At 47.3% G+C, this 20,216-nt stretch overlaps 1 protein-coding gene across 3 annotated transcripts in view; it reads left to right on the forward strand.

The window, feature by feature from the left end:
- PAPSS2 (3'-phosphoadenosine 5'-phosphosulfate synthase 2) overlaps window positions 1–20,216 on the forward strand; it is a 71,256-nt gene that overhangs the window by 7,623 nt on the left and 43,417 nt on the right. The window contains exon 2 of one of the 3 annotated variants that reach the window (XM_045439435.1): window positions 15,813–15,971. The exons of the other annotated variants lie outside the window; for them this stretch is intronic. Coding sequence (XP_045295391.1) covers window positions 15,948–15,971 — 24 coding nt within the window. The 5' untranslated portion in view covers window positions 15,813–15,947. The remainder of the gene's footprint in view (window positions 1–15,812; window positions 15,972–20,216) is intronic. 3 annotated transcript variants of the gene reach the window in all.

Here is a 20,216-nt window from a genome sequence, read left to right on the forward strand (position 1 = left end):
CTCGGGGCTCAACTTCACAAACTGTGAGATCATGACCTGAGCCAAAATCAAGAGTTGGATGGGATGCTTAACTGACAGGGCTACCCAGAGCCCCTTAAAAATATATTTTATTTTATTTTATTTTATTTTATTTTATTTTATTTTATTTTTATTTTATCTTTTTTGTTTTAATTTTTGAGAGAGCGAAAACACAAGTTGGGGAGGGGCAGAAAGGGAGAGAGACACACAGAACCAAAGCAGGCTCCAGGCTCCGAACTGTTAGCACAGAGCATGACATGGGGCTTGAACTCACGAACCGTGAGATCATGACCTGAGCTGAAGTTGGAAGCTCAACCGACTGAGCCCCTCCAAGTGCCCCTAAAAAATATATTTTTAAAGGAACCCTAGCATTTTACTTCTGGAAGAAAAATTCAGAGCTCATCTTAATAAGCCCTTTATAATTGCGATTGATACACAGCTTTTAAAACCTTTGTCAAGGCTTGTGGCCACCTTCCTGGCCAGCTGGTTGGTGACACCACCATACAGGTAGAACTCTGATCACTCACTGCATACCCAGCACTTTTGTCTCAATCATATGCTCTTTGGAGGAAGCCCAGCCCATTTTTCTGCAGCTTGGTTTCTTTTATTGACTAGGAAGTATTCTCCATAGATGAAGAAAAAAACCACTCCCAAAGCTGATTATCGGTGAGTCATGAGTACACCCTGATTTAGCTTTCACATTTTGTTTTGACATTCTGGAGACAGAAAACACAGACCAAAGAGCAACATTCGAAAAATGTAAGGGTACTATTCTGAAATATTTTCTCATTGGCCGGCCTGCTTCTCGTTAGAAAATTCAACCCGCTCCCCCAACCTCACTCACTCTTCCTTAATTCTTCTCATACGGTTTAATCGTTTTGTCAAGAAAAGAGAAAAAGAGATGTCAATGATTATATGCTGTGCGATACAGATAAAACTGTATTCGGTCGAAGCTGGACCTTGTCAGTTGCGCACGAAAGCCTCAGTTCTTATAGTTCTCGGAATTTCCAGTCTAACCTCAGAATCCATCCATGTGTACTTCTCCTAAGTTCATGACCTACCATGCGGTCAATTACGATGATTGTGTGGTCCTGCCAGGCAAATCTACCTAGATGGCGAGTCCCAGCAGGGAGTCTGTTCCTAAAGTATACAAGTTACAGGTCTTGGGCCATTGGGTCAGTAATAGAACGACGTTTTGAGTAGTTACTAAAAAGTAAAAGAAAAAATTGTATATTCATCCCACTGTGTTTAATCGTGAGTAAGGAGAGAGCTGATAAAACCGAGACATTAGAATACCACCTGAGCGATTTGCATACGCACCAGGAGTTTTGATGTGGAGAGTGCCTTGTCTTAGAAAATCCCTTCTCTGTTGTGACTTGTTTATCTCCAGCGCTGAGCCCTTATGCGTTTGGCACCCGATTCAGAGGGTTCCTGTGCTTTAACTCATTTAGGCCTTAACAGCTCATGAAGCAAGTTTGTGGACAAATAGTCAGAAGGGAACTCATTTCACTGAAAGAAGTGTTTGGAGAGTTCCCCACAGGAGATGCTAAAAATCATATTAGCTCCTCCGTGGTGAATAAGGTGTTTATTTCACAGAGGGAATGAGATTCAACACCCAGTAGCAAAAGCACAGCTGGGTTGGGTAACTAGTATGCTTCATTTGTAAAATATTTTGGCAGCTGCCTCGTGCTAATACCTCACGAAGATAATAATGGATTCTGCTTAGAGATATTCCCCAGCACTTTTTAGAAAAGAGTGCATGGCAGGTGTTAGCAAATGTTGTGACCTTTACCATCGCACGCTTTTTTCCCTTTTGGTGACATGAGGTGAATAATGGGAAAATGAATTTTCTTTGTTTTCAGACGCCACAAGCATGGGCAATGGTTTTTTGCTTATGTTTTTATTTTTTTCACTTATTTTTTATTTTTTTTAAAAAGAGAGACAATTTAAAAATTTTTTTTTAACTTTTATTTATTTTTTAGAGAGAGACAGAGTGCGAGCAGGAGAGGGGCAGAGAGAGAGACACACACAGAATCCGAAGCAGGCTCCAGGCTCTGAGCTGTCAGCACAGAGCCCAGCGCGGGGCTCGAACCCACAAACCGTGAGATCACGTCCTGAGCCGAAGTCAGACTCTTAAGGGACTGTGTGCCCTTGTTCCCACTGTGTCAGTATTTAGCAAGCACGAACAGAATGCTTTGTTTCCACTAGAACTGCTAATACTTGAGCCAAGTAGTAACTGCGATTTCTAGACGGTAAAAGCAGACTGGGCCACCAGTGCATTTTTCATACAATAAGGATTTGACCCAAATGGAGGTTGAGGCTTAAGGGTGTTGGCGACCAGATAGCGACTGATTGCATTTCACTGGGGACCGATGAGGGGCACCCAGAAGCTGTGAGATTATAAGAGGCACCTTCCACCATGGTTGGAAGAAACATTTTGGGAGTTGCCCCATCCTGTCATCAGGAGGTCGGTAAAGTCCCGGGCCACCTCCTCAGTGACAAACAACAGGAAGGCCTAGATTCCAATTTCAAGGAGGCCCACGTGTGGGAGGCTGGAGCCTACCCTCATGGTGTGAAGGAGAGCGGCACTGGCCGTGTGTACTTATAGGCGGGGCGAGACTGAACCCCTTCCTGGAGCAGGCTCACGCTATTTCAATGAGGAGAGTAGTGTGGAGACAGTCTAGAAATCACGAGAATCCACGTCGTCCCCGTGCCAGACACCCCGGATAGAAAGTTCCGTCGAAAGGATGTGTCGTATCTGCACAGGTAGCTACTTTAATGAGTGGAAAAACCAGAATCATCATGAGTACCTGATTTCTTCCTTTGTGTGTGTGTGTGTGTGTGTGTCCACCGTTTAATAAGCCTTTTAATTTTTTTTTTTTTTCAACGTTTATTTATTTTTGGGACAGAGAGAGACAGAGCATGAACGGGGGAGGGGCAGAGAGAGAGGGAGACACAGAATCGGAAACAGGCTCCAGGCTCTGAGCCATCAGCCCAGAGCCTGACGCGGGGCTCGAACTCACGGACCGCGAGATCGTGACCTGGCTGAAGTCAGACGCTTAACCGACTGCGCCACCCAGGCGCCCCTTAATAAGCCTTTTAAACGCCACGCAGTGATACGAATTCTTGATTACATTATAAATCTCCCTCAGGGTTCAGAAAGGTATCTCATTGATCCATCTGGGTTCCCTAAACAGAGGGAGGGACAGACATTAACTCAGGGACTTTCCAGAGTCTTATCTCACAGTGACCTACGAAGCACTTGCTGTTTTCGTCCAGTTTATAGTCCAGGACGCTCAGGCTCGTTGGGGTTACGTAACTCGCCTCGGGACACGCGGCTGTAAGTGGCCAAGCTGGGCCAGACGTGTCTTCAATCATTCTCTTTCTTTCGTGCCTTACTGTAACGGATGTGATGGGTACTAAGACTCCCCGAGTGAGGATTATTCCGATCCTTTAGACATCACTTTTAGATCCCGTCTCCGTGGATGCGGATGAATGCCGCGAGGAAACCAGCAAGATGCTGCGCTTCCCTCGAAAGGAAGGTCCCTCAGGGGCTTTCTGGAATGTGGCGTGCTCCTCAGAAGACGTGGACTTTAGCAAATGCCGTTAAAAGGCAGTAAATTCTAGTTTGGATGAGGCTCTGCGGCCAGCGTTGGGAACAGTGATGTTTGGAATCCAACCCAGCATCTCGCTCGAGTAACACAAAGCTCCAGTGTTCCAGGGGGTGAATGCGTACACTCAGGAGTAAGTGTCCGTAGAAGTAATTGCAGTGACTCACATGTAACCGTAGCCTTTGCCTTGTTCCTTATGTGAGCGCCGCACAGGCAAGCCCTCATGGGCTACGCGTCCCCAGAGCCCCCAGGCTGCGTGCCTGGCCTCTGCGTGTGCTAGACCAGCACAGAATTTTAATCCTTCACGATGCGAGGGGCCCGTATCCTAGGCACAGCTCCTAACCAGGACCAGTCGCAAAAGTGAAAAAAAGATACAGAGGGGTATCAACACAGCCTGAGGCCCACCGTGTACAGGGCCGGTGTTTGGATGGGTGACTGAGACCTGTGTCGAGCCCCCCGAACCGCGCGGTTTGGGGCACGTGCTGAATGCAGTCACGTGTCCCGGGGAGATGCGATTTGATGTGTGCTGTTTGCACCGGGGTGACTGTCGCGTCCCTGATCTGTAGGGGGCCTCCTCTGGGCCGTGCACGGTCCATTTCTTGCATCACACTCTTCTCACTGACCCGAGCAGCTCTCCAGAATGAGTAGATCACAGGTGAGGACGCTAAAGTAAAGAGATGGGGACGGGGGCAGGGCGCCCAGGTGGCTCAGTCTGTTCAGCGTCCGACTTCGGCTTAGGTCACGATCTCACGGTTTGTGGATTTGAGCCCTGCGTCGGGCTCTGTGCTGCCAGCTCGGAGCCTGGAGCCTGCTTCGGGTTCTGTGTCTCCCTCTCTCTCTCTCTCTCTCTCTCTCTCTGCCCCTCCCCTGCTCATGCTCTGTCTCTCTCTCTCTCTCTCTCTCTCTGCCCCTCCCCTGCTCATGCTCTGTCTCTCTCTCTCTCTCTCTCTCTCTGCCCCTCCCCTGCTCATGCTCTGTCTCTCTCTCTCTCTCTCTCTCTCTCTCTGCCCCTCCCCTGCTCATGCTCTGTCTCTCTCTCTCTCTCTCTCTCTCTCTGCCCCTCCCCTGCTCATGCTCTGTCTCTCTCTCTCTCTCTCTCATAAATAAATAAATAAATAAATAAATAAATAAGATTTAAAAAAAAAAATTTTTTTTTTCAACGTTTTATTTTTATTTTTGGGACAGAGAGAGACACAGCATGAACGGGGGAGGGGCAGAGAGAGAGGGAGACACAGAATCAGAAACAGGCTCCAGGCTCTGAGCCATCAGCCCAGAGCCCGACGCGGGGCTCGAACTCACGGACCGCGAGAACGTGACCTGGCTGAAGTCGGATGCTTAACCGACTGCGCCACCCAGGCGCCCCATAAGTAAATAAGCTTTAAGAGACAGGGCCTTCTTGGGAACCAGTGGCAACCCCAGGTTCCCAGGGCCCCTCGCGCCTCATTTTGTCTCTGCAGACAGAGGCTCAGGGACATCGGAGTGATTATTTGAATGAATTTGAATATTTGAATTCTTCCCGGGATTGCACCAACTCACTGTGTGTCACGAGACATTACGTGGTCTCGTTTCCATCGAGAGAGCTCGGGCTGTAACAGCCGTAACAGGTGGATTAAGTGGTTGCGATAATTATACATGTGTTTATATGTCTCTCCAGGACTAACACATGATCCTGGACACAGGGAAAGTTGTATATTCAGGTTTACTACTGTGTGTGTGTGTGTGTGTGTGTGTGTGTGTGTGTGTTTATTTTAACGAGGAGACTGGGAACTCAACCATTTCTTTGCGGCTAATTCTTCCTGGATTATGCTTTTATTTCCATGGAGCATAAAAATTCTGCTCTTTTTATGGTGTCATCCTGGTTGGCTTTGTGAGCAGGTGCCTATAAAATGTGGAAATTGTAATTATCTCAAAAAGTGACTATAGATAGAAACTCGAGGAAAAAGATGGAGGGGTGTCCTGGAGATCTCTGGGTGGGGGTGGGTGACCCTGTGTGCTAGGAGTTAGGAAATTACGTCCTTGGCCCCCAACCCCGCCCCTCCCCTGTTTTGCTATAGCCTGTAAGCTAAGAACAGTTTTTACATTTCTTTATATGGTTTGGTAAGAAAACAAAAAAAACAAAACAAAACAAAAAAACCAAAATCAAAGGAGGAATCCTATTTTGTGACGTGTGAAAAGTATATGAGATTTGGGGTGCCTGGGTGGCTCAGTCGGTTAAGCGTCTGACTTCGGCTCAGGTCACGATCTCGCGGTCCGTGAGTTGGAGCCCCACGTCGGGCTCTGGGCTGATGGCTCAGAGCCTGGAGCCTGTTTCAGATTCTGTGTCTCCCTCTCTCTCTGACCCTCCCCCGTTCATGCTCTGTCTCTCTCTGTCTCAAAAATAAACAAACGTTAAAAAAAAAAATTAAAAAAAAAAAAGCATATGGGATTTAAATTCCAGTGTCTATAAACCAAGCTTATTGTAACTCAGCAATGCCCATTCATTTACACATTGCGGCTGCTTTCGTGGTAGAGATGTGTCTGTGCAATAGACCACGTGGCCTGTGAAACTGAAAATATTTACTGTCTGACCCTTTGTGAAAAGTTTGCCATTTCCTGCTGTTGACAGTGGGAGGTCAGTGTGCTGAGTTCTGACTTACTCAGGTCCCTGGCCTGTCAGCCTGGCCCTCATATCTGCATTCAGAGGCCTGAGTGCCTAGCCTTCCTTCTCGAGCCCCCCCGCCCCAAATTGTGTTTGGTTATTTTTGAGACCGAGAGCAAGTAAGGGAGGGGCAGAGAGAGGGGGGAGAGGGAGACACAGAATCCAAAGCAGACTCCAGGCTCTGTGCTGACACCTTAGAGTCTGACACGGGGCTCAAACTCACAAGCTGTGAGATCATGACCTGAGCCGAAGTCAGACGCTTCACCGACCGAGCCACCCAGGCGCCCCTACCATTGCCTTGTTTTTTAAAAAAATTACTTTTAAAAAGGTTCCTAGAAACTCATTGTCATTTGTCCCGTAATGATACCATTGAGGTTATTGTTCATTTATTGTGACACATGGTATTCTCTTTACAGAGACCCATGGGAGAAATTTCTATCTGGTCAAAGTACCAGAAAGGTTCTATTTTTCTGACGTGTTTGTTTGCTTTGTTTTGTTTTTGGCATCATCCTTTGGAAACTGTAACTTGTGCAACTGTCTGGGTTTTCAGCCTCAAGATGCCTGCCAGCAAGCTCAGAAGTGAATTCGAGGCTCACTTTCCTTTTTTTTTTTGTACCAGATTTATGTTTGGTGCCATTTCGCCGTATGTCCTGTGTTGTTTTCCCATCTCTCTGTCTCCTACGTTTCCGATTCATGAGCTTTTGCTACGCTTCTTGTGTCTTACAAGTCACTGTACATTTTTTAAGGAACTCTGCAGAACACATTAAATTAAAAATAAGATGCATTTGAATTTTGGTTCCAGAAAATCATGGAGCTGTCCTTACGGACCCATCTCAGAGAGCACTGCACCCTGTCTCTCTCCCCGTTATTTTGCGACTGTTCAGGCCTCTGTGTCTGCAGGGCCTTCGACACCAGTCCCTGAAATGTTCACTGGGTGCTCTGGGGTCTAATGTTCCACCTTTCCTGGACGCCTGTAAACAAATCACTTCAGGATGGATAAAGACATAGATCCAAGGTCTTTCCTCTAGAATCCAGAGAACTCAGGACAATTGTGAACAGAGATGAGGACGATATTTTCTGTAACCTCCAACAGAAAGTATCGCTTCTTTGCATGAGGAACCCACCCAACGAACCACGGTAGCATTAGCAATCGTTCTGATTATGTCACTGATAGAAACCACAGACGTTTTCATGTCACATTAGATCGTTGCTGATGTCACCCAAGATATCTGTGTCTTTTACTACTACAAAATTAAGACACCCGTTGTGGCGGTCTGAAGAACTAGAGCTTGTTACGTAATAAGTTGATAAGGAAGGATAGTCATTACTGTATTGTAATTTAAAAACCCACTTTTCATAGCTACGGTTCATTGTCTTTGCAACCCTTTGTAATTTATTGAGTGCACTTGAAAACTTTTCTTTTTTTCTGAGAAGGGATCTATTTGGCTTCCGTCGCAGCTGGCTACCGAGGGGTTTCTTGACTCCGAAAAGAGTAAGAAACCTCTGCGCACGGGTACATTCATGCACGCACACCGCCTCGCACTGTTTCATAGCGTCCACGGACCTCCTACAGGGCCTATGTCTAACGTCCGCAGTTTGAGAATGCATGCCCTACTGACTAGAATTCAAGGCAGTGGCAGGCCAGGTGAAGGAGGGTTTTTATCTTGTTTTATTTTTTAAGGCTCCATTCAAGTGGATCACTCAAAGGCATGGACCTACAAATGCCGTTCCAGTCATGTTATTGGTTCTGGCTGTAATGGTTACACGTCCTCTCCTTCCTCCATAAAACTACGAGGGTATCCGTCCCTATAAAACAGTCCTCTTGGCTTTTGCCCTATCAACTCTTGGAATTTTCCAGTGAGAGATTCACAACCTACTTTCATGCTCGTTGATTTATAGTTTGTATTAAAAAGAGAGTTGAGGGGCGCCTGGGTGGCTCAGTCGGTTGAGCGTCCGACTTCGGCTCAGGTCATGATTTCTCAGTTTGTGAGTTTGAACCCCGCGTCGGGCTCTGTGCTGACAGCTCAGAGCCTGGAGCCTGCTTCGGGTTCTGTGTCTTCCTCTCTGTCTCTCTGCCCTCCCCCAGCTCTCACTCTGTCTGTCTCTCTCTGTCACAGAAATAAACATTTAAAAAATTAAACAAAATTTTTTTAATGTTTATTTTTTTTTTTTTTTGAGAGACAGAGAGTATGAGCAGGGGAGGAGCACAGAGAGAGGGAGACGCAGAATCCGAAGCAGGTTCCAGACTCTGAGCTGTCAGCACAGAGCCCGACACGGGGCTCAAACCACGGACCATGAGATCATGACCTGAGCCGAAGCCGGACGCTCAACCGACTGAGCCACCCAGGCACCCCTAAAAAAATGTTTTTAAAGAGATATGAGTCTCTGACTTTTCAGAGCTCGATATGTATGTATGCCATAAGTTTGGAATTGGATAACAAGTTCGAACGCCACCAGAGGCTAATGACATAATACCTTTCATGTGGTTCTGGGCTGTGAATGGTTCTGTTACTGTTTTTATTGATCAAGAATATTTATTGTTCACGTACAGGGAAGCCAAGTTTCACTTGAGAAGATCGTTCTCTGCTGATACCTATGTGCTGTGAGTCCCTGGTTAGAATTCTCTTTACGCTTGCCTGTGTCTTGTGTGGTCTTGTGTTCCGTCCAGTATGCTCACGCTGCTTTGCTTCCCTTAATTAACGAGACCTGGCTGCAACCTTAGAGACCATCTGTCTTGTCCAGTGTTTTTCAACCCTGCTAAGCTTCCCAGAATATTGATGCCTGGACCCCACTCCCAGAGAATCCGATTGGATTGGGGTCTGTGTTGGTTTCTTTAGAAGCCAGCTAGAAGATTCTGTGGTTCCCCCCCCCCCCCCCCCCCCCCAGCTGGAGAAACGTGGCCTGGCCTATTTCTTTCGCCGTACAGATGGGAAGCATTGTGACAGGCCTGAGGCCCCCCCCAACTAGCTAGTAACAGACGGGTTTCTCCACTTCAGGATGATACTTACTTTTCAGATTTTTTTTTTTTTCCAGATATGTTAGGCCTTTTCCCCGCAAAGGCAGGCTTCTGTGATCGCTGCATTGCTCGCGGAATATTTAAAATTAACTACTGCAGCTGGAATGTTTAAAAGCTTGCCAGGCCTGTCCTGTTTCACCATTACCTAATGAGCAGACAGCTTTCTGGAAAAACCTGGAGAGCGTTGTCTTAGTCAGCTGTTGTTGGCTTGTGGTGACTGTCTATTCCTTGGAAAGTTGCCCTGTTGCCTATTCTCACATCGCATTCAAGAGACTGGCCCATTCTCGTGGGCAGCTTGTGATTGTTGAGCGTGGAAGTTTCCAGACCTCCCTGTTGAACCCAGTGGGTTCTGATGGGAGTAAATCTAAAAGAACCCCTTTGTCATGTTTGATGCAGTTGCGTCGTAAGAAGCCACACGGGGAGAACTCTCCAAAAATGCCTTTGCTTCATGAGTCGTGAGCGTAAATTGAGCGTTTCTGGGAAAAATACGTAAGGACCTCATGGGCCTCATGGGCAGATACGCTGTCCATGTATGTATTTTGTGCCTATCTTCTTTCTGTAGATGATTTATTATTTTTTTTAATGTTTATTTATTTTGAGAGAGAGGGTGCAAGCATGGGAGGGGCAGAGAGAGAGGGAGAGAGAGGGAGAGAGAGGGAGAGAGAGAGAGAGAGAGAGAGAGGGAGAGAGAGAATCCCAAGCAGGCTCCGCACTGTCAGCGCAGAGCCCGGTGCGGGGTTCCAACCGTGAACCGCGATCGTGAGCTGAGCTGAAAAGAGTAGACGCTTAACCAGCTGAGCCACCCAGGCACCCCCTTTCGTTCCTATCTTCTAAAATTGCTTAGAATGAATCAAGTTAATTTATAACCGTTGTACCTTTTCCACCCAAGTTAATAGACTCCTTGTCTCGGTTTATCTGAGGGTTTTGATATATGGGTTTCAATCAACTTTATTGATCTCATTAGGTTTAAAAATTAATAAGTTGCTATGTATAGCAGTAACCTTCATAGAGATTATTCATTCTTGTTTGCTTTTGAATTTTGATTTTTTGAGGGAGAGGGAACACAAGTGGGGTACAAGAGGGGCAGAGAAAGAGGGCGACAGAATCCAAACAGGAGCCACGCGCAGAGCCGAGCCCGACGCGGGGCTCGACCTCAAGACCGTGAGATCGTGACCTGAGCGGAAATCGAGAGTCGGACGCTTAACCACCTGAGCCACCCAGGCAACCTGAGATTATTCATTCTTAATGCAGCAAATAAAAGAAAAAGTAAACTTTCATTTAATACATAGACTTAAAAAGATTAGATGAATCAAGCTCATGGCAGCTCTTAAGTTAATGGCAGGCTTTCTGATTCACGCTTGGTTTCTTTAGGATGGCAACTTTTCCTTCTGTCTTATTTTGAAGTGCGTTTGGTTACAACTGTTTTGAACACCATGTGCCCATTTATACGAAACTCAGAAGAAATTCAAAATGATCCTTTTACCATAAATCTCCTCTATAACTATCAGGAGGGAAAACAAATTTCACCTGTAGCGGGTCAATATACCTTGGGATCAAACATGAACAGGGGCACCCGGCTGGCTTAGTCGATAGAGCGTGGGACCCTTGATCTTGGGGTCATGAGTTCGAGCCCCACGGTGGACACAGAGCCTACTTAAAAAAATGACCGAGACCAAATGGCTTGGTATCTTGGGAGCAGGGTAAATAAGACTGGGAAGTTCTATCCTAAGTCTTCTCACCAGCCCTGTGCAGAACCAGCACAGAGAACTATCAGGTGCATTCCTCCTCAAAGAAGTTCTGCGTGCCTCTTTTGGACTTCATTTTCTTGCCTCGCTTTGCCTTGTCTTGCCTTGCATTTTTTTTTTTTTTAAGTTTATTTATTTTGAGAGAGAGAGAGAGTGAGCACGAGCAGGGGAGGGTTAGAGAGAGAGGGAGAGAGAGAATCTCAGGCAGGTTCTGTGCTTGACAGGTGGATGCATCTGGACAGGTACGAGTGCAAGCAGCACGTTATGTTACAGGAGAGGAATTCTAAGCTTAGGGAATCCGAACCTCTTAATAATGGGCGATAGGCATGCAGGCCCTTCACCCTGGAAGGAGATGCCGTCTCTGTCATCCAGGGCTATTTACGGACATTCCTGAAAAGGTGGTCTGGAATAAATGGCAGTTGGCACCCGACCCACACGATGTGCAGAGACACGGGAGACCCATGGAGAGTTTATTTGCTAATCTGGACGTGCGTTTGCAAGTAGGAGACTGGAAGGCTGTGAGGAATTCCCGATACCTTGAGGCTTTCAGCGAAATGGTATAGTGAACTCGCTGGTCGTATTAGTAAGCCTGGGTCTGATGTCACCCAAGTCTGCTTAGATCAAAGGTCATTATGGCCACTCCACCCTTGGCCCTGGTCCACACTCTGCAAGGCAGGTCATTGGCCTGGAGGGGTCCCAGCGGACAGTGAGAGCCTGGAGTCTGCCAAAGTCATTCTCCACGACCGTGGCGAGCAGCCATCTTGGGCACGTGTGGTACTCTCAGATCTGGGAATTAGACCCACTATTTTCTTCTTTGCTTTTCTTTCTTTTTTTTTTTTTAAGATTTTATTTTATTTAAGTTTCTTTCTTTATTTTGAGAGAAAGAGCAAGCTGGGAAGGGCGGAGAGAGAGAATCCCAAGCAGGGTCCACACGGGCCAGCACAGAGCCTGACGTGGGGCTCGAACTCACGAACCGTAAGCTCATGACCTGAGCTAAAATCAGGAGTCGGATGCTCAACTGACTGAGCCACCCGGGGCGCCCCGACTATTTTCTTTAACACTGGAGCGAGCCTTCCTTGATTTTGTCTCCTTTAACTCTGTTTCACACTGAAACAGGCCTGTGCTCTGCAAGCATGAGTTGAAAATGGGCAGGGCCGGGTGGGTGGTTGTGGCTTTCTTGGTTTTGGCACCTGGGTGACAAAGTGCCTGGGGAACAAGCTGTCATTCATCAGCGGAGCACACTGGATTTCTGTCCTGCAGTAAGGGTGGGCCAGAAGGAGTCACGATGGAGGAATGAGTTAGCACCCCTGTTACGAAGCACCGCGCCCTCCCGAGTTACCTTGAACGCCCCCTTTGCTGCTGTAGCAGCAATGGCTCTTATTTTTAAACTTTCTTTAAATATAATATACATACAGAAAAATCTATAAATCTTACCTGTAGTGCCCAGTGAATTTTCATAAGCACACCTGTGTACCCAACACCTAGACTGAGAAACAGCTGCCAGCGGAGTCTCAGAAGCTCCTTCCAGTCTCCCTCTCTCTCTCTCTCTCTCTCTCTCTCTCTCTCTCTCTCCCCTCCCTCCCTCCCTCCCCCAAGGTCACCATCTGATTAGTCCTGCCAGATTTTGAACTTTATGTAAAAGGAGTTGTGTGTTACAGACTCTCCTGTGTCTGGCTCCTCGTGCCCAAGTTGTATTGAGGAGGTCACCCGTGTTGTGTGTGTGTGTGTGTGTGGCCGGAATTTGTTCATTCTCACTGCCGTGTGGCCCTGATTCTCCAACCAGGGCCGACCGGGTCCCTCCGGGCACATTGGCAATGTCCAGAGACAGTTTCTGGTTGTCACAACTGGGAGCAGGGAGAAGGTTGGTGCTAACCGCCCTGAAATGCACAGGACCGCCCCCCACCACAATGTATTCAGCCACGCATGTCTTAGGGCCTCGGCTTCGGCATCCAGGAGCATCATACAGCTCAGCCCTAGCTTGGCAATTCTTGAAGTCACGCTTACCACAGTCTCCTCGAAATAAAGAAACTTCCAAACAGGAGACGCTCTTCATTTCAGGTAAAGGTTAGCGTCAAAGTGAATTATTATGTGCGGTCTTAGTCGTAGACCAAAGTTGCATGTTTTGGAACCGGTACAAGAATCCAAAGAGGTTCTGAGTGAGGGAATGAAACGGGCTAACTCAGGGTTTCCATCAAACAATGAATATGTGTAAGAATGTTCTTAAACACGGCTCTCTGGAAGTCTAACCTACACACTGTAAACTATTATGAATTTACATACTGTAAACTGGCCCAATTTAATGATGCAGTCACGTAATACGTGAAGAACCTGAGGATGCTTACAGCTGTGCAATCATCATTTCAATCTTATTTTATTTTTAAAATTTTATTTATTTTGAGAGGGAGGGAGCATGCAAGCAGGGGAGGGGCCGGAGGGGGGCGGGCAGTGGGACAGAGAATCCCAAATCCCAAGCAGGCTCCATGCTGTCAGCACAGAGTCTGACACGGGGCCCGAACTCAGAAACTGAGATCGTGACCCGAGCCAAAACCGAGAGTCGGACGCCTAACCATCTGAGGCCCCCCAGGCGCCCCACAGCCTGATTTTAGAACACGTCCACCACACCCAAAACATCCCATGTGCCCATTTGCATCACTCCTGTTCCCACCCTGAGTCCCAAGAAGCCAACTGTCTATTTTCTGTCTCCAAAGATTTTCCGGCTCCGGATGTTTCCTGTAAATGGGATCATACAATGCGCGGTCTTTTCCGTCTGGCTTCTCTCGCTTGGTGAAATGTTCTCAAGGTCCATCCACGTTGTAGCATGTATCGTTCGTTCTTTTTTATGGCTGAGTAGTATTCCACTGCAGGGATATTATCAGGGGTTGATGATCGCCAAATGAGGGACACGTGGGTAGTTTCCAGTTGTGGGCTATTGTGGAAAGCAGATGTGACGCAGAGCTAGGCGAACGGCCGACACGAGGAGGCCTTTGAAATAGGGACATGATTCTGGGCCAGATGCTATGTATCCTTTTTAAAGGTCATTTGCACGATTAAAAAAAAAAATAGAATAGGGGAGGGAAAAGACCGGAGAATGATACAAGGAGCATTAGGCTAACAGGGAAAAGGGACCTCTGACGTTTACCTGTATAGGCCCTGGCATCTTTGAAGGCATTTTATAACCAAATTGCAAGGCAGCAAAACTCTGCCTTAAAGGGAAGGAAAATGTATCCCTGGTTCCGCTAAGAGAAGTCATTAAACATGCCACGCTTTTTAAATCACATTTTTGTCATGTCAATTCAAAGAAATCCAAGTTTACATCTTTATCCAGGTTCAACAAATGCCTCATATGAGAGAGAGAAAGAGAGAAAGAAAGAGAAAGAGGAAGAGGAAGGAAGGCAGATAGATGTGGAGAGGGGAGGAAAAAAGAAACAACAACTCAAACTTTTGCTCGGCTGGCCCAGGTTTCCATTTTGGCAAAAGATCTTCCATAAAAGATGTGTCTGCCTAAGGTTGGCTAAGTTAGGTCGTTTGTGCGTCTGCAGAAGAGCAAAGCGGAACACTCCGCCCTGTGCCCAGCCTCGCCCGCACAAATCAACAGAGGGACGGCTTGTGAGGTAGGCACACAGAATCCAGTCAGCTCAGCCTTGGGGCTAATTTTTCCAGTTGAACCAAGAAGACCCTTGTTGGGGGCGGCGGGGGGGGGCGGTGGGCAGAGTTAATAACCAACATTCAAACAAGGCGTCTTTATAATGTACCGTGAGGGGATCTCCCAGGGCTGTGAAACCACCTACCTCAATGGGAGCTGTCCATACTTGAGTTGGAGCTTTAAGATTAGGTCCTTGAGATGGAAAGCGTGTGTTTGATAACCGTGCAGAATGTTTGTGTTCGAGAAAAGTTAGGAAGCACGCAGCTGAAGAGACGTTTGCAAAAGAAAGACGGCAGTCACTGGAAGCGGGCATGAAATGGTGCAGAGTGACTCATTCCATCATCCATATCGGGCCATCTTTTTTGTTTTTTTTTTAATGTTTATGTATTTACTTTGAGAAGGGGGAGGCAGGGAGAGGCAGAGAGAGAATCGGAAGCAGGCTCCATGCTCCGCGTGGAGTCCAGTGTGGGGCTCGATCTCACGACCCTGAGATCGTGACCTGAGCCAAGATCAAGGGTCCGATGCTAACTGACTGAGCCACCCAGGCGCCCCCGTGTCAGGCCATCTTATCAAGTGAGGCAGCGCTGACGGGGTTGATGGCAGAGGTCGTGCCGAGCTCAGAAGATGGGGGTGGCCCTCGTGCCCCCTCTCACCTCCTCGGCGCCGGGAACAGGAGGGGGTGTGCCTGTCCTCACAAGGAGGAGGGACACGGAGGACAAGCGTGGGCAGATTGACGCTGTGCTGACAGAGAGGGGAGGCATCTGGAAGTCTCTCATCTTCGCCCAGGGAGCGGGGAGGCTGCAAAGCCCAGAGATGCCGTCGGCCTTCCCCGTAATTCTGAGGCTACGGCCGAGTTTCCCAAATCGTGTAGCTTCTCGCCTGCCCAGAAGCACGACAGTGCGACAACGGGGGCCTTGTGTGTGTCTGAGGGGACACGCCTCACACTCGCCGTGTTCCCATCGCAGAACACCAGAGCGCGGAGTGGCTCCGTGGTGATCCTGCAGGACTGTGGTGGCACCGTTATGTCCTCGCGTCCATCCATGAGGGTTTGAACACGTGGCCGGGGGGTCAGGCTCACTAGCAGCTCTTTTAGGCTTCTTCCGCATACTCAGCTGAAGTATCTTCTTCACGTAACCCATAGAAGCAGGCAAGGAGGGAAGGGACACGCAGCCTGCACAGCCATTTGATCCGTTGATAGTCACGTCGTCCCACTCAATGCACGTTGTCCACGAACTGCAGCAAAATAGAGGTGCACGGTGATTTGAATGCACGATCCATGGAGACGAAGCCAGCCCGTCAGGTTAATCCTGTTTTGTTTTGTTTTATTTTACTTTTTCTTCTTTTTTTAATTTTATTTTTTATTTTTTTTAAATTTACATCCAAATTAGTTAGCATCTACTGCAACAATGATTTCAGGAGGAGATTCCTTAGTGCCCCTGACCCATTTAGCCCATCCCCCTCCCACACCCCCTCCAGTAACCCTGTTCTCCATGTTTATGAGTCTCTTCTGTTTTGTCCCCCTCCCTGTTTTTATATTGTTTTTGTTTCCCTTCCCTTATGTTCGTTTATTTTGTCTCTTAAAGTCCTCATAGGAGTGAAGTCATATGATTTTTGTCTTTCTCTGACTAATTTTGCTTAGCATAATACCCTCCAGTTCCATCCCCGTAGTTGCAAATGGCAAGATTTCATTCTTTTTGATTGCTGAGTAATACTCCATTGTATATATACATATACCACATCTTCTTTATCCATTCATCCATCAATGGACATTCGGGCTCTTTCCATACTTTGGCTATTGTTGATAGTGCTGCTTTAAACATGGGGGTGCATGTGTCCCTTTGAAACAGCACACCTGTATCCCTTGGATAAATGCCTAGTAGCACAATTTCTGGGTCATAGGGTAGTTCTATTTTTAGTTTTTTGAGGACCCTCCATACTGGTTTCCAGAGTGGCTGCACCAGCTTGCGTTCCCACCAACAGTGCAAAAGAGATCCTCTCTCTCCGCATCCTCGCCAACATCTCTTGTTGCCTGAGTTGTTAATGTGAGCCATTCTGACAAGTGTGAGGTGGAATCTCATTGTGGTTTTGATTTGCATTTCCCTGATGATGAGTGACGTGGGGCATTTTTTCATGTGTCGGTTGGCCATCTTGATGTCTTCTTTGGAGAAGTGTCTAGTCATGTCTTTTGCCCATGTCTTCACTGGATTATTTGTTTTTTGGGTGTTGAGTTTGATACGTTCTTTATAGATTTTGGATACTAACCCTTTATCTGATCTGTCATTTGCAAATATCTTCTCCCATTCTGTCAGTTGCCTTTTAGTTTTGCTGATTGTTTCCTTCGCTGTGCAGAAGCTTTTTATTTTGATGAGGTCCCAGTAGTTCATTTTTGCTTTTGTTTCCCTTGCCTCCGGAGACGTGTTGAGTAAGAAGTTGCTGCGGCATAGGTCAAAGAGGTTTTTGCCTGTTTCCTCCTTGAGGATTTTGATGGCTTCCTGTCTTAGATTTAGGTCTTTCATCCATTTTGAGTTTGTTTTTGTGTATGGTGTAAGAAAAGTGTCCGGATTCATTCTTCTGCATGTCGCTGTCCAGTTTTCTCAGCACCACTTGCTGAAGAGACTGTCTTTATTCCATTGGATATTGTTTCTTGCTTTGTCAAAGATTATTAGTTGGCCATACGTTTGTGCGTCCATTTCTACGTTCTCTATTCTGTTCCATTGATCTGAGTGTCTGTTCTTGTGCCAGTACCATACTGTCTTGATGATGACAGCTTTGTAGTATAGCTTGAAGCCTGGGATTGTGATGCCTCCTGCTTTGGTTTTCTTTTTCAAGATCGCTTTGGCTATTCGAGGTCTTTTCTGGTTCCATACAAATTTGAGGATTGTTTGTTCTAGCTCTGTGAAGAATGCTGGTGTTACTTTGATAGGGATTGCATTGAATATGTAGATTGCTTTGGGTGGTATCGACATTTTAACAATATTTATTCTTCCTATCCAGGAGCGTGGAATCTTTTTCCATTTTTTGTGTGTCTTCTTCAGTTTCTTTCATAAGCTTTCTCTAGTTTTCAGTGTACAGATTTTTCACCTCTATGGTTAGATTTATTCCTAGGTGTTTTATGGTTTTTTGTGCAACTGGAAATGGGATTGATTCCTTGATTTCTCTTTCTGTCACTTCATTGTTGGTGTATAGGATTGCAACCGATTTCTGTGCGTTGATTTTATATCCCGCCACTTGGCTGAATTCATGGATCAATTCTAGAAGTTTTTGGGTGGAATCTTTTGGGTTTTCCATATAGAGTATCATGTCATCTGTGAAGAGGGAAAGTTTGACCTCCTCCTGGACGATTTGGATGCCTTTTATTTCTTTGTGTTGTCTGATTGCAGAGGTTAACCCTGTTTTAAAGAAACAAACAAACGAACCAACAAAAATCCTGGAACACCTGGGTGGCTCCGTGATTAAGTGTCTGCCTCTTGATTTTGGCTCAGGTCATGATCTTCCGGTTTGTGGGGTCAAGACTGTAGTTGGGCTCTGTGCTGACGGCGTGGAGCTTCCTGGGGATTCTCTCTCACCCTCTTTCTCTCTCTGCCTCTCCCCTGCTCGCTCCCTATCTCTCTCTCAAAAGACATAAATAAACGTTAAAAAAAAAAACCAAGTGTACCCCGCCACCCCCACCGGACCTCAGGTTTTGACGTGCCTAAGCTAGGAGATTGCTGCCGGAGGCTCCTTCCACCTGCTGTGTGAACGTGGCCACGGGGCGTGTGCTTCAGCGTGGATCCTCCACGGATGGAGTCTCCGTTCCAGAAGCAGGGCCACGTCTCTCGGGCTCCCTGCCTGCCGCTCCCTGTAGGCGTCCTCGGGGAGCGCCCCACCTGTGCCGGTGACCGGTCCGGCCCGCCTGGGACCGGTCGGATGCGTGGCCAGCCAGCTCAGGGTGGCCGCCCTGTGTTTGGACACTACCAATCCTGTTCCTTTGCCTGTGTTTGAGCTTTGGGTAAACGCCGTCCTGCAGTATGCGCACTCCTTTCGCGTCTGGCCTCTCTCGGCGTTGCGTTTGCCAGACCTACCCTATCGCGTGTCGTCGCGCGTGTGTCCGTCCTCCTTGCTGTGGGGTGTTCGTCCCAGTGCGAAGACATTGGCTCACTCGCCAGATGACTGCTGAGTGGCAGCTGGGTGTCTTTGAATATTGATAACAGTCCTGGGAGGTCGGTGCCGTTGCTGGGTCCATTTGGCAGCTGCCGGGAAACTGAGGCTTGGAGCGGCTTTCATATTTATTATGATGATGATGGTGTTATTATTATTATGTTTATCATCATTATTATTAAAACAAGTTGTGCAGGTCACTTGAGCCCAAGAGCCCGTGCTGTTCACCGTCCCGGTCACTTTTCTGCCTCAGTGCCCGACTGAGCCCTGTGGGGAAGCAGTTCCTGGGTCTGATCGTCTCCTGTCCCCTTGAAAGGGTTCAGTTGTGACGCTGTGGCAGCGGGCCCGGAGGCAAAATCTCTGTCACCGGGCCGTGTGGACCCGTCTCTGCCTCCGGGACCAAGCTTTGTTCCGAGGAGAAGTTTGCTGCACTTGGATGAAAAGCTCTCCCACTGGTTCACCTGACATTTCTGAGTCCCCGGGAGATCCCGTGTAGGCTGGCCCTGGGCTCCTCTTTGCAAAGACCTATTGAAAAGCAGGATTGACCCTTCCGAGGAGGGGGGAGCGGGTCTGTTTTGTTAGCACACCTTTGGCTTTATAACTGTTAAGGCTCCACTTTTCACAGGTGGAATGTGAAGAGACCTGTTTGAGCTGGGTTTTTTGGGTTTTTTTTTTCCCCCTCTCGTTTTTCCTGTATTGAGGAATTCTTTTTCCTGTGTGGAGCCTCCTCTGGCTCTTTGTAGGAAAAGAAATACCAACTCACATTTATGTTTTTTAGAGAATTTCCACGGATGTATTTTCCTTCCTCCTGCCTCTCAAGTGACAGGACGTTCAGGTAGAGGTGGTTTAACATTGAAAAGAAAGATCAATTTCCCAGCCTTGGGTCCAGAACCAGGAAGCTGATGGGAAGTCAGTTCTTGGCATCTCCCTGGGGCGAAATGGCGGAGCACCCACAGGGCCACCCGTTCCCAAGTTCTCTCATCCGTAGGACATGACATATTCCACTCCTTATGACCCTGACCGTTTTAGAACAGGGAAGGAGGTTGCTGGATCTTTGGTGAGATGATGGCCGGAGATTCCGCACCCAGGAAGGCTCATCACTCACTTTGTTTCCTGCTCTGGAGAATAAGAAGGAACATCGGCCGCCTTCAAGTCTGGACGGAAGTTTCTGTTTGTTAGTTGGTTGTTGTATGTGTATAGGGATAGGTTAAAACCAAGTTTGTTCTAAAGGCCTTTCATTTGAATAAAATATGCAGGCTGTCTTCCGTAGAACTTCATCCTTTTCTTCCAGACACTTCTTTCCGCTGTGGAAATCTGTGAGCCTTGTCAGCCAGGAGAGTGGCAGTTCTCCAAAAAAAAAAAAAAAAAAAAAAGAAAGAAAGAAAGAGAAGAAAAAAGGCCATTTTAC

The sequence above is a fragment of the Leopardus geoffroyi genome, chromosome D2 (assembly GCF_018350155.1).
Source record: "Leopardus geoffroyi isolate Oge1 chromosome D2, O.geoffroyi_Oge1_pat1.0, whole genome shotgun sequence".
NCBI lineage: Eukaryota > Metazoa > Chordata > Mammalia > Carnivora > Felidae > Leopardus > Leopardus geoffroyi.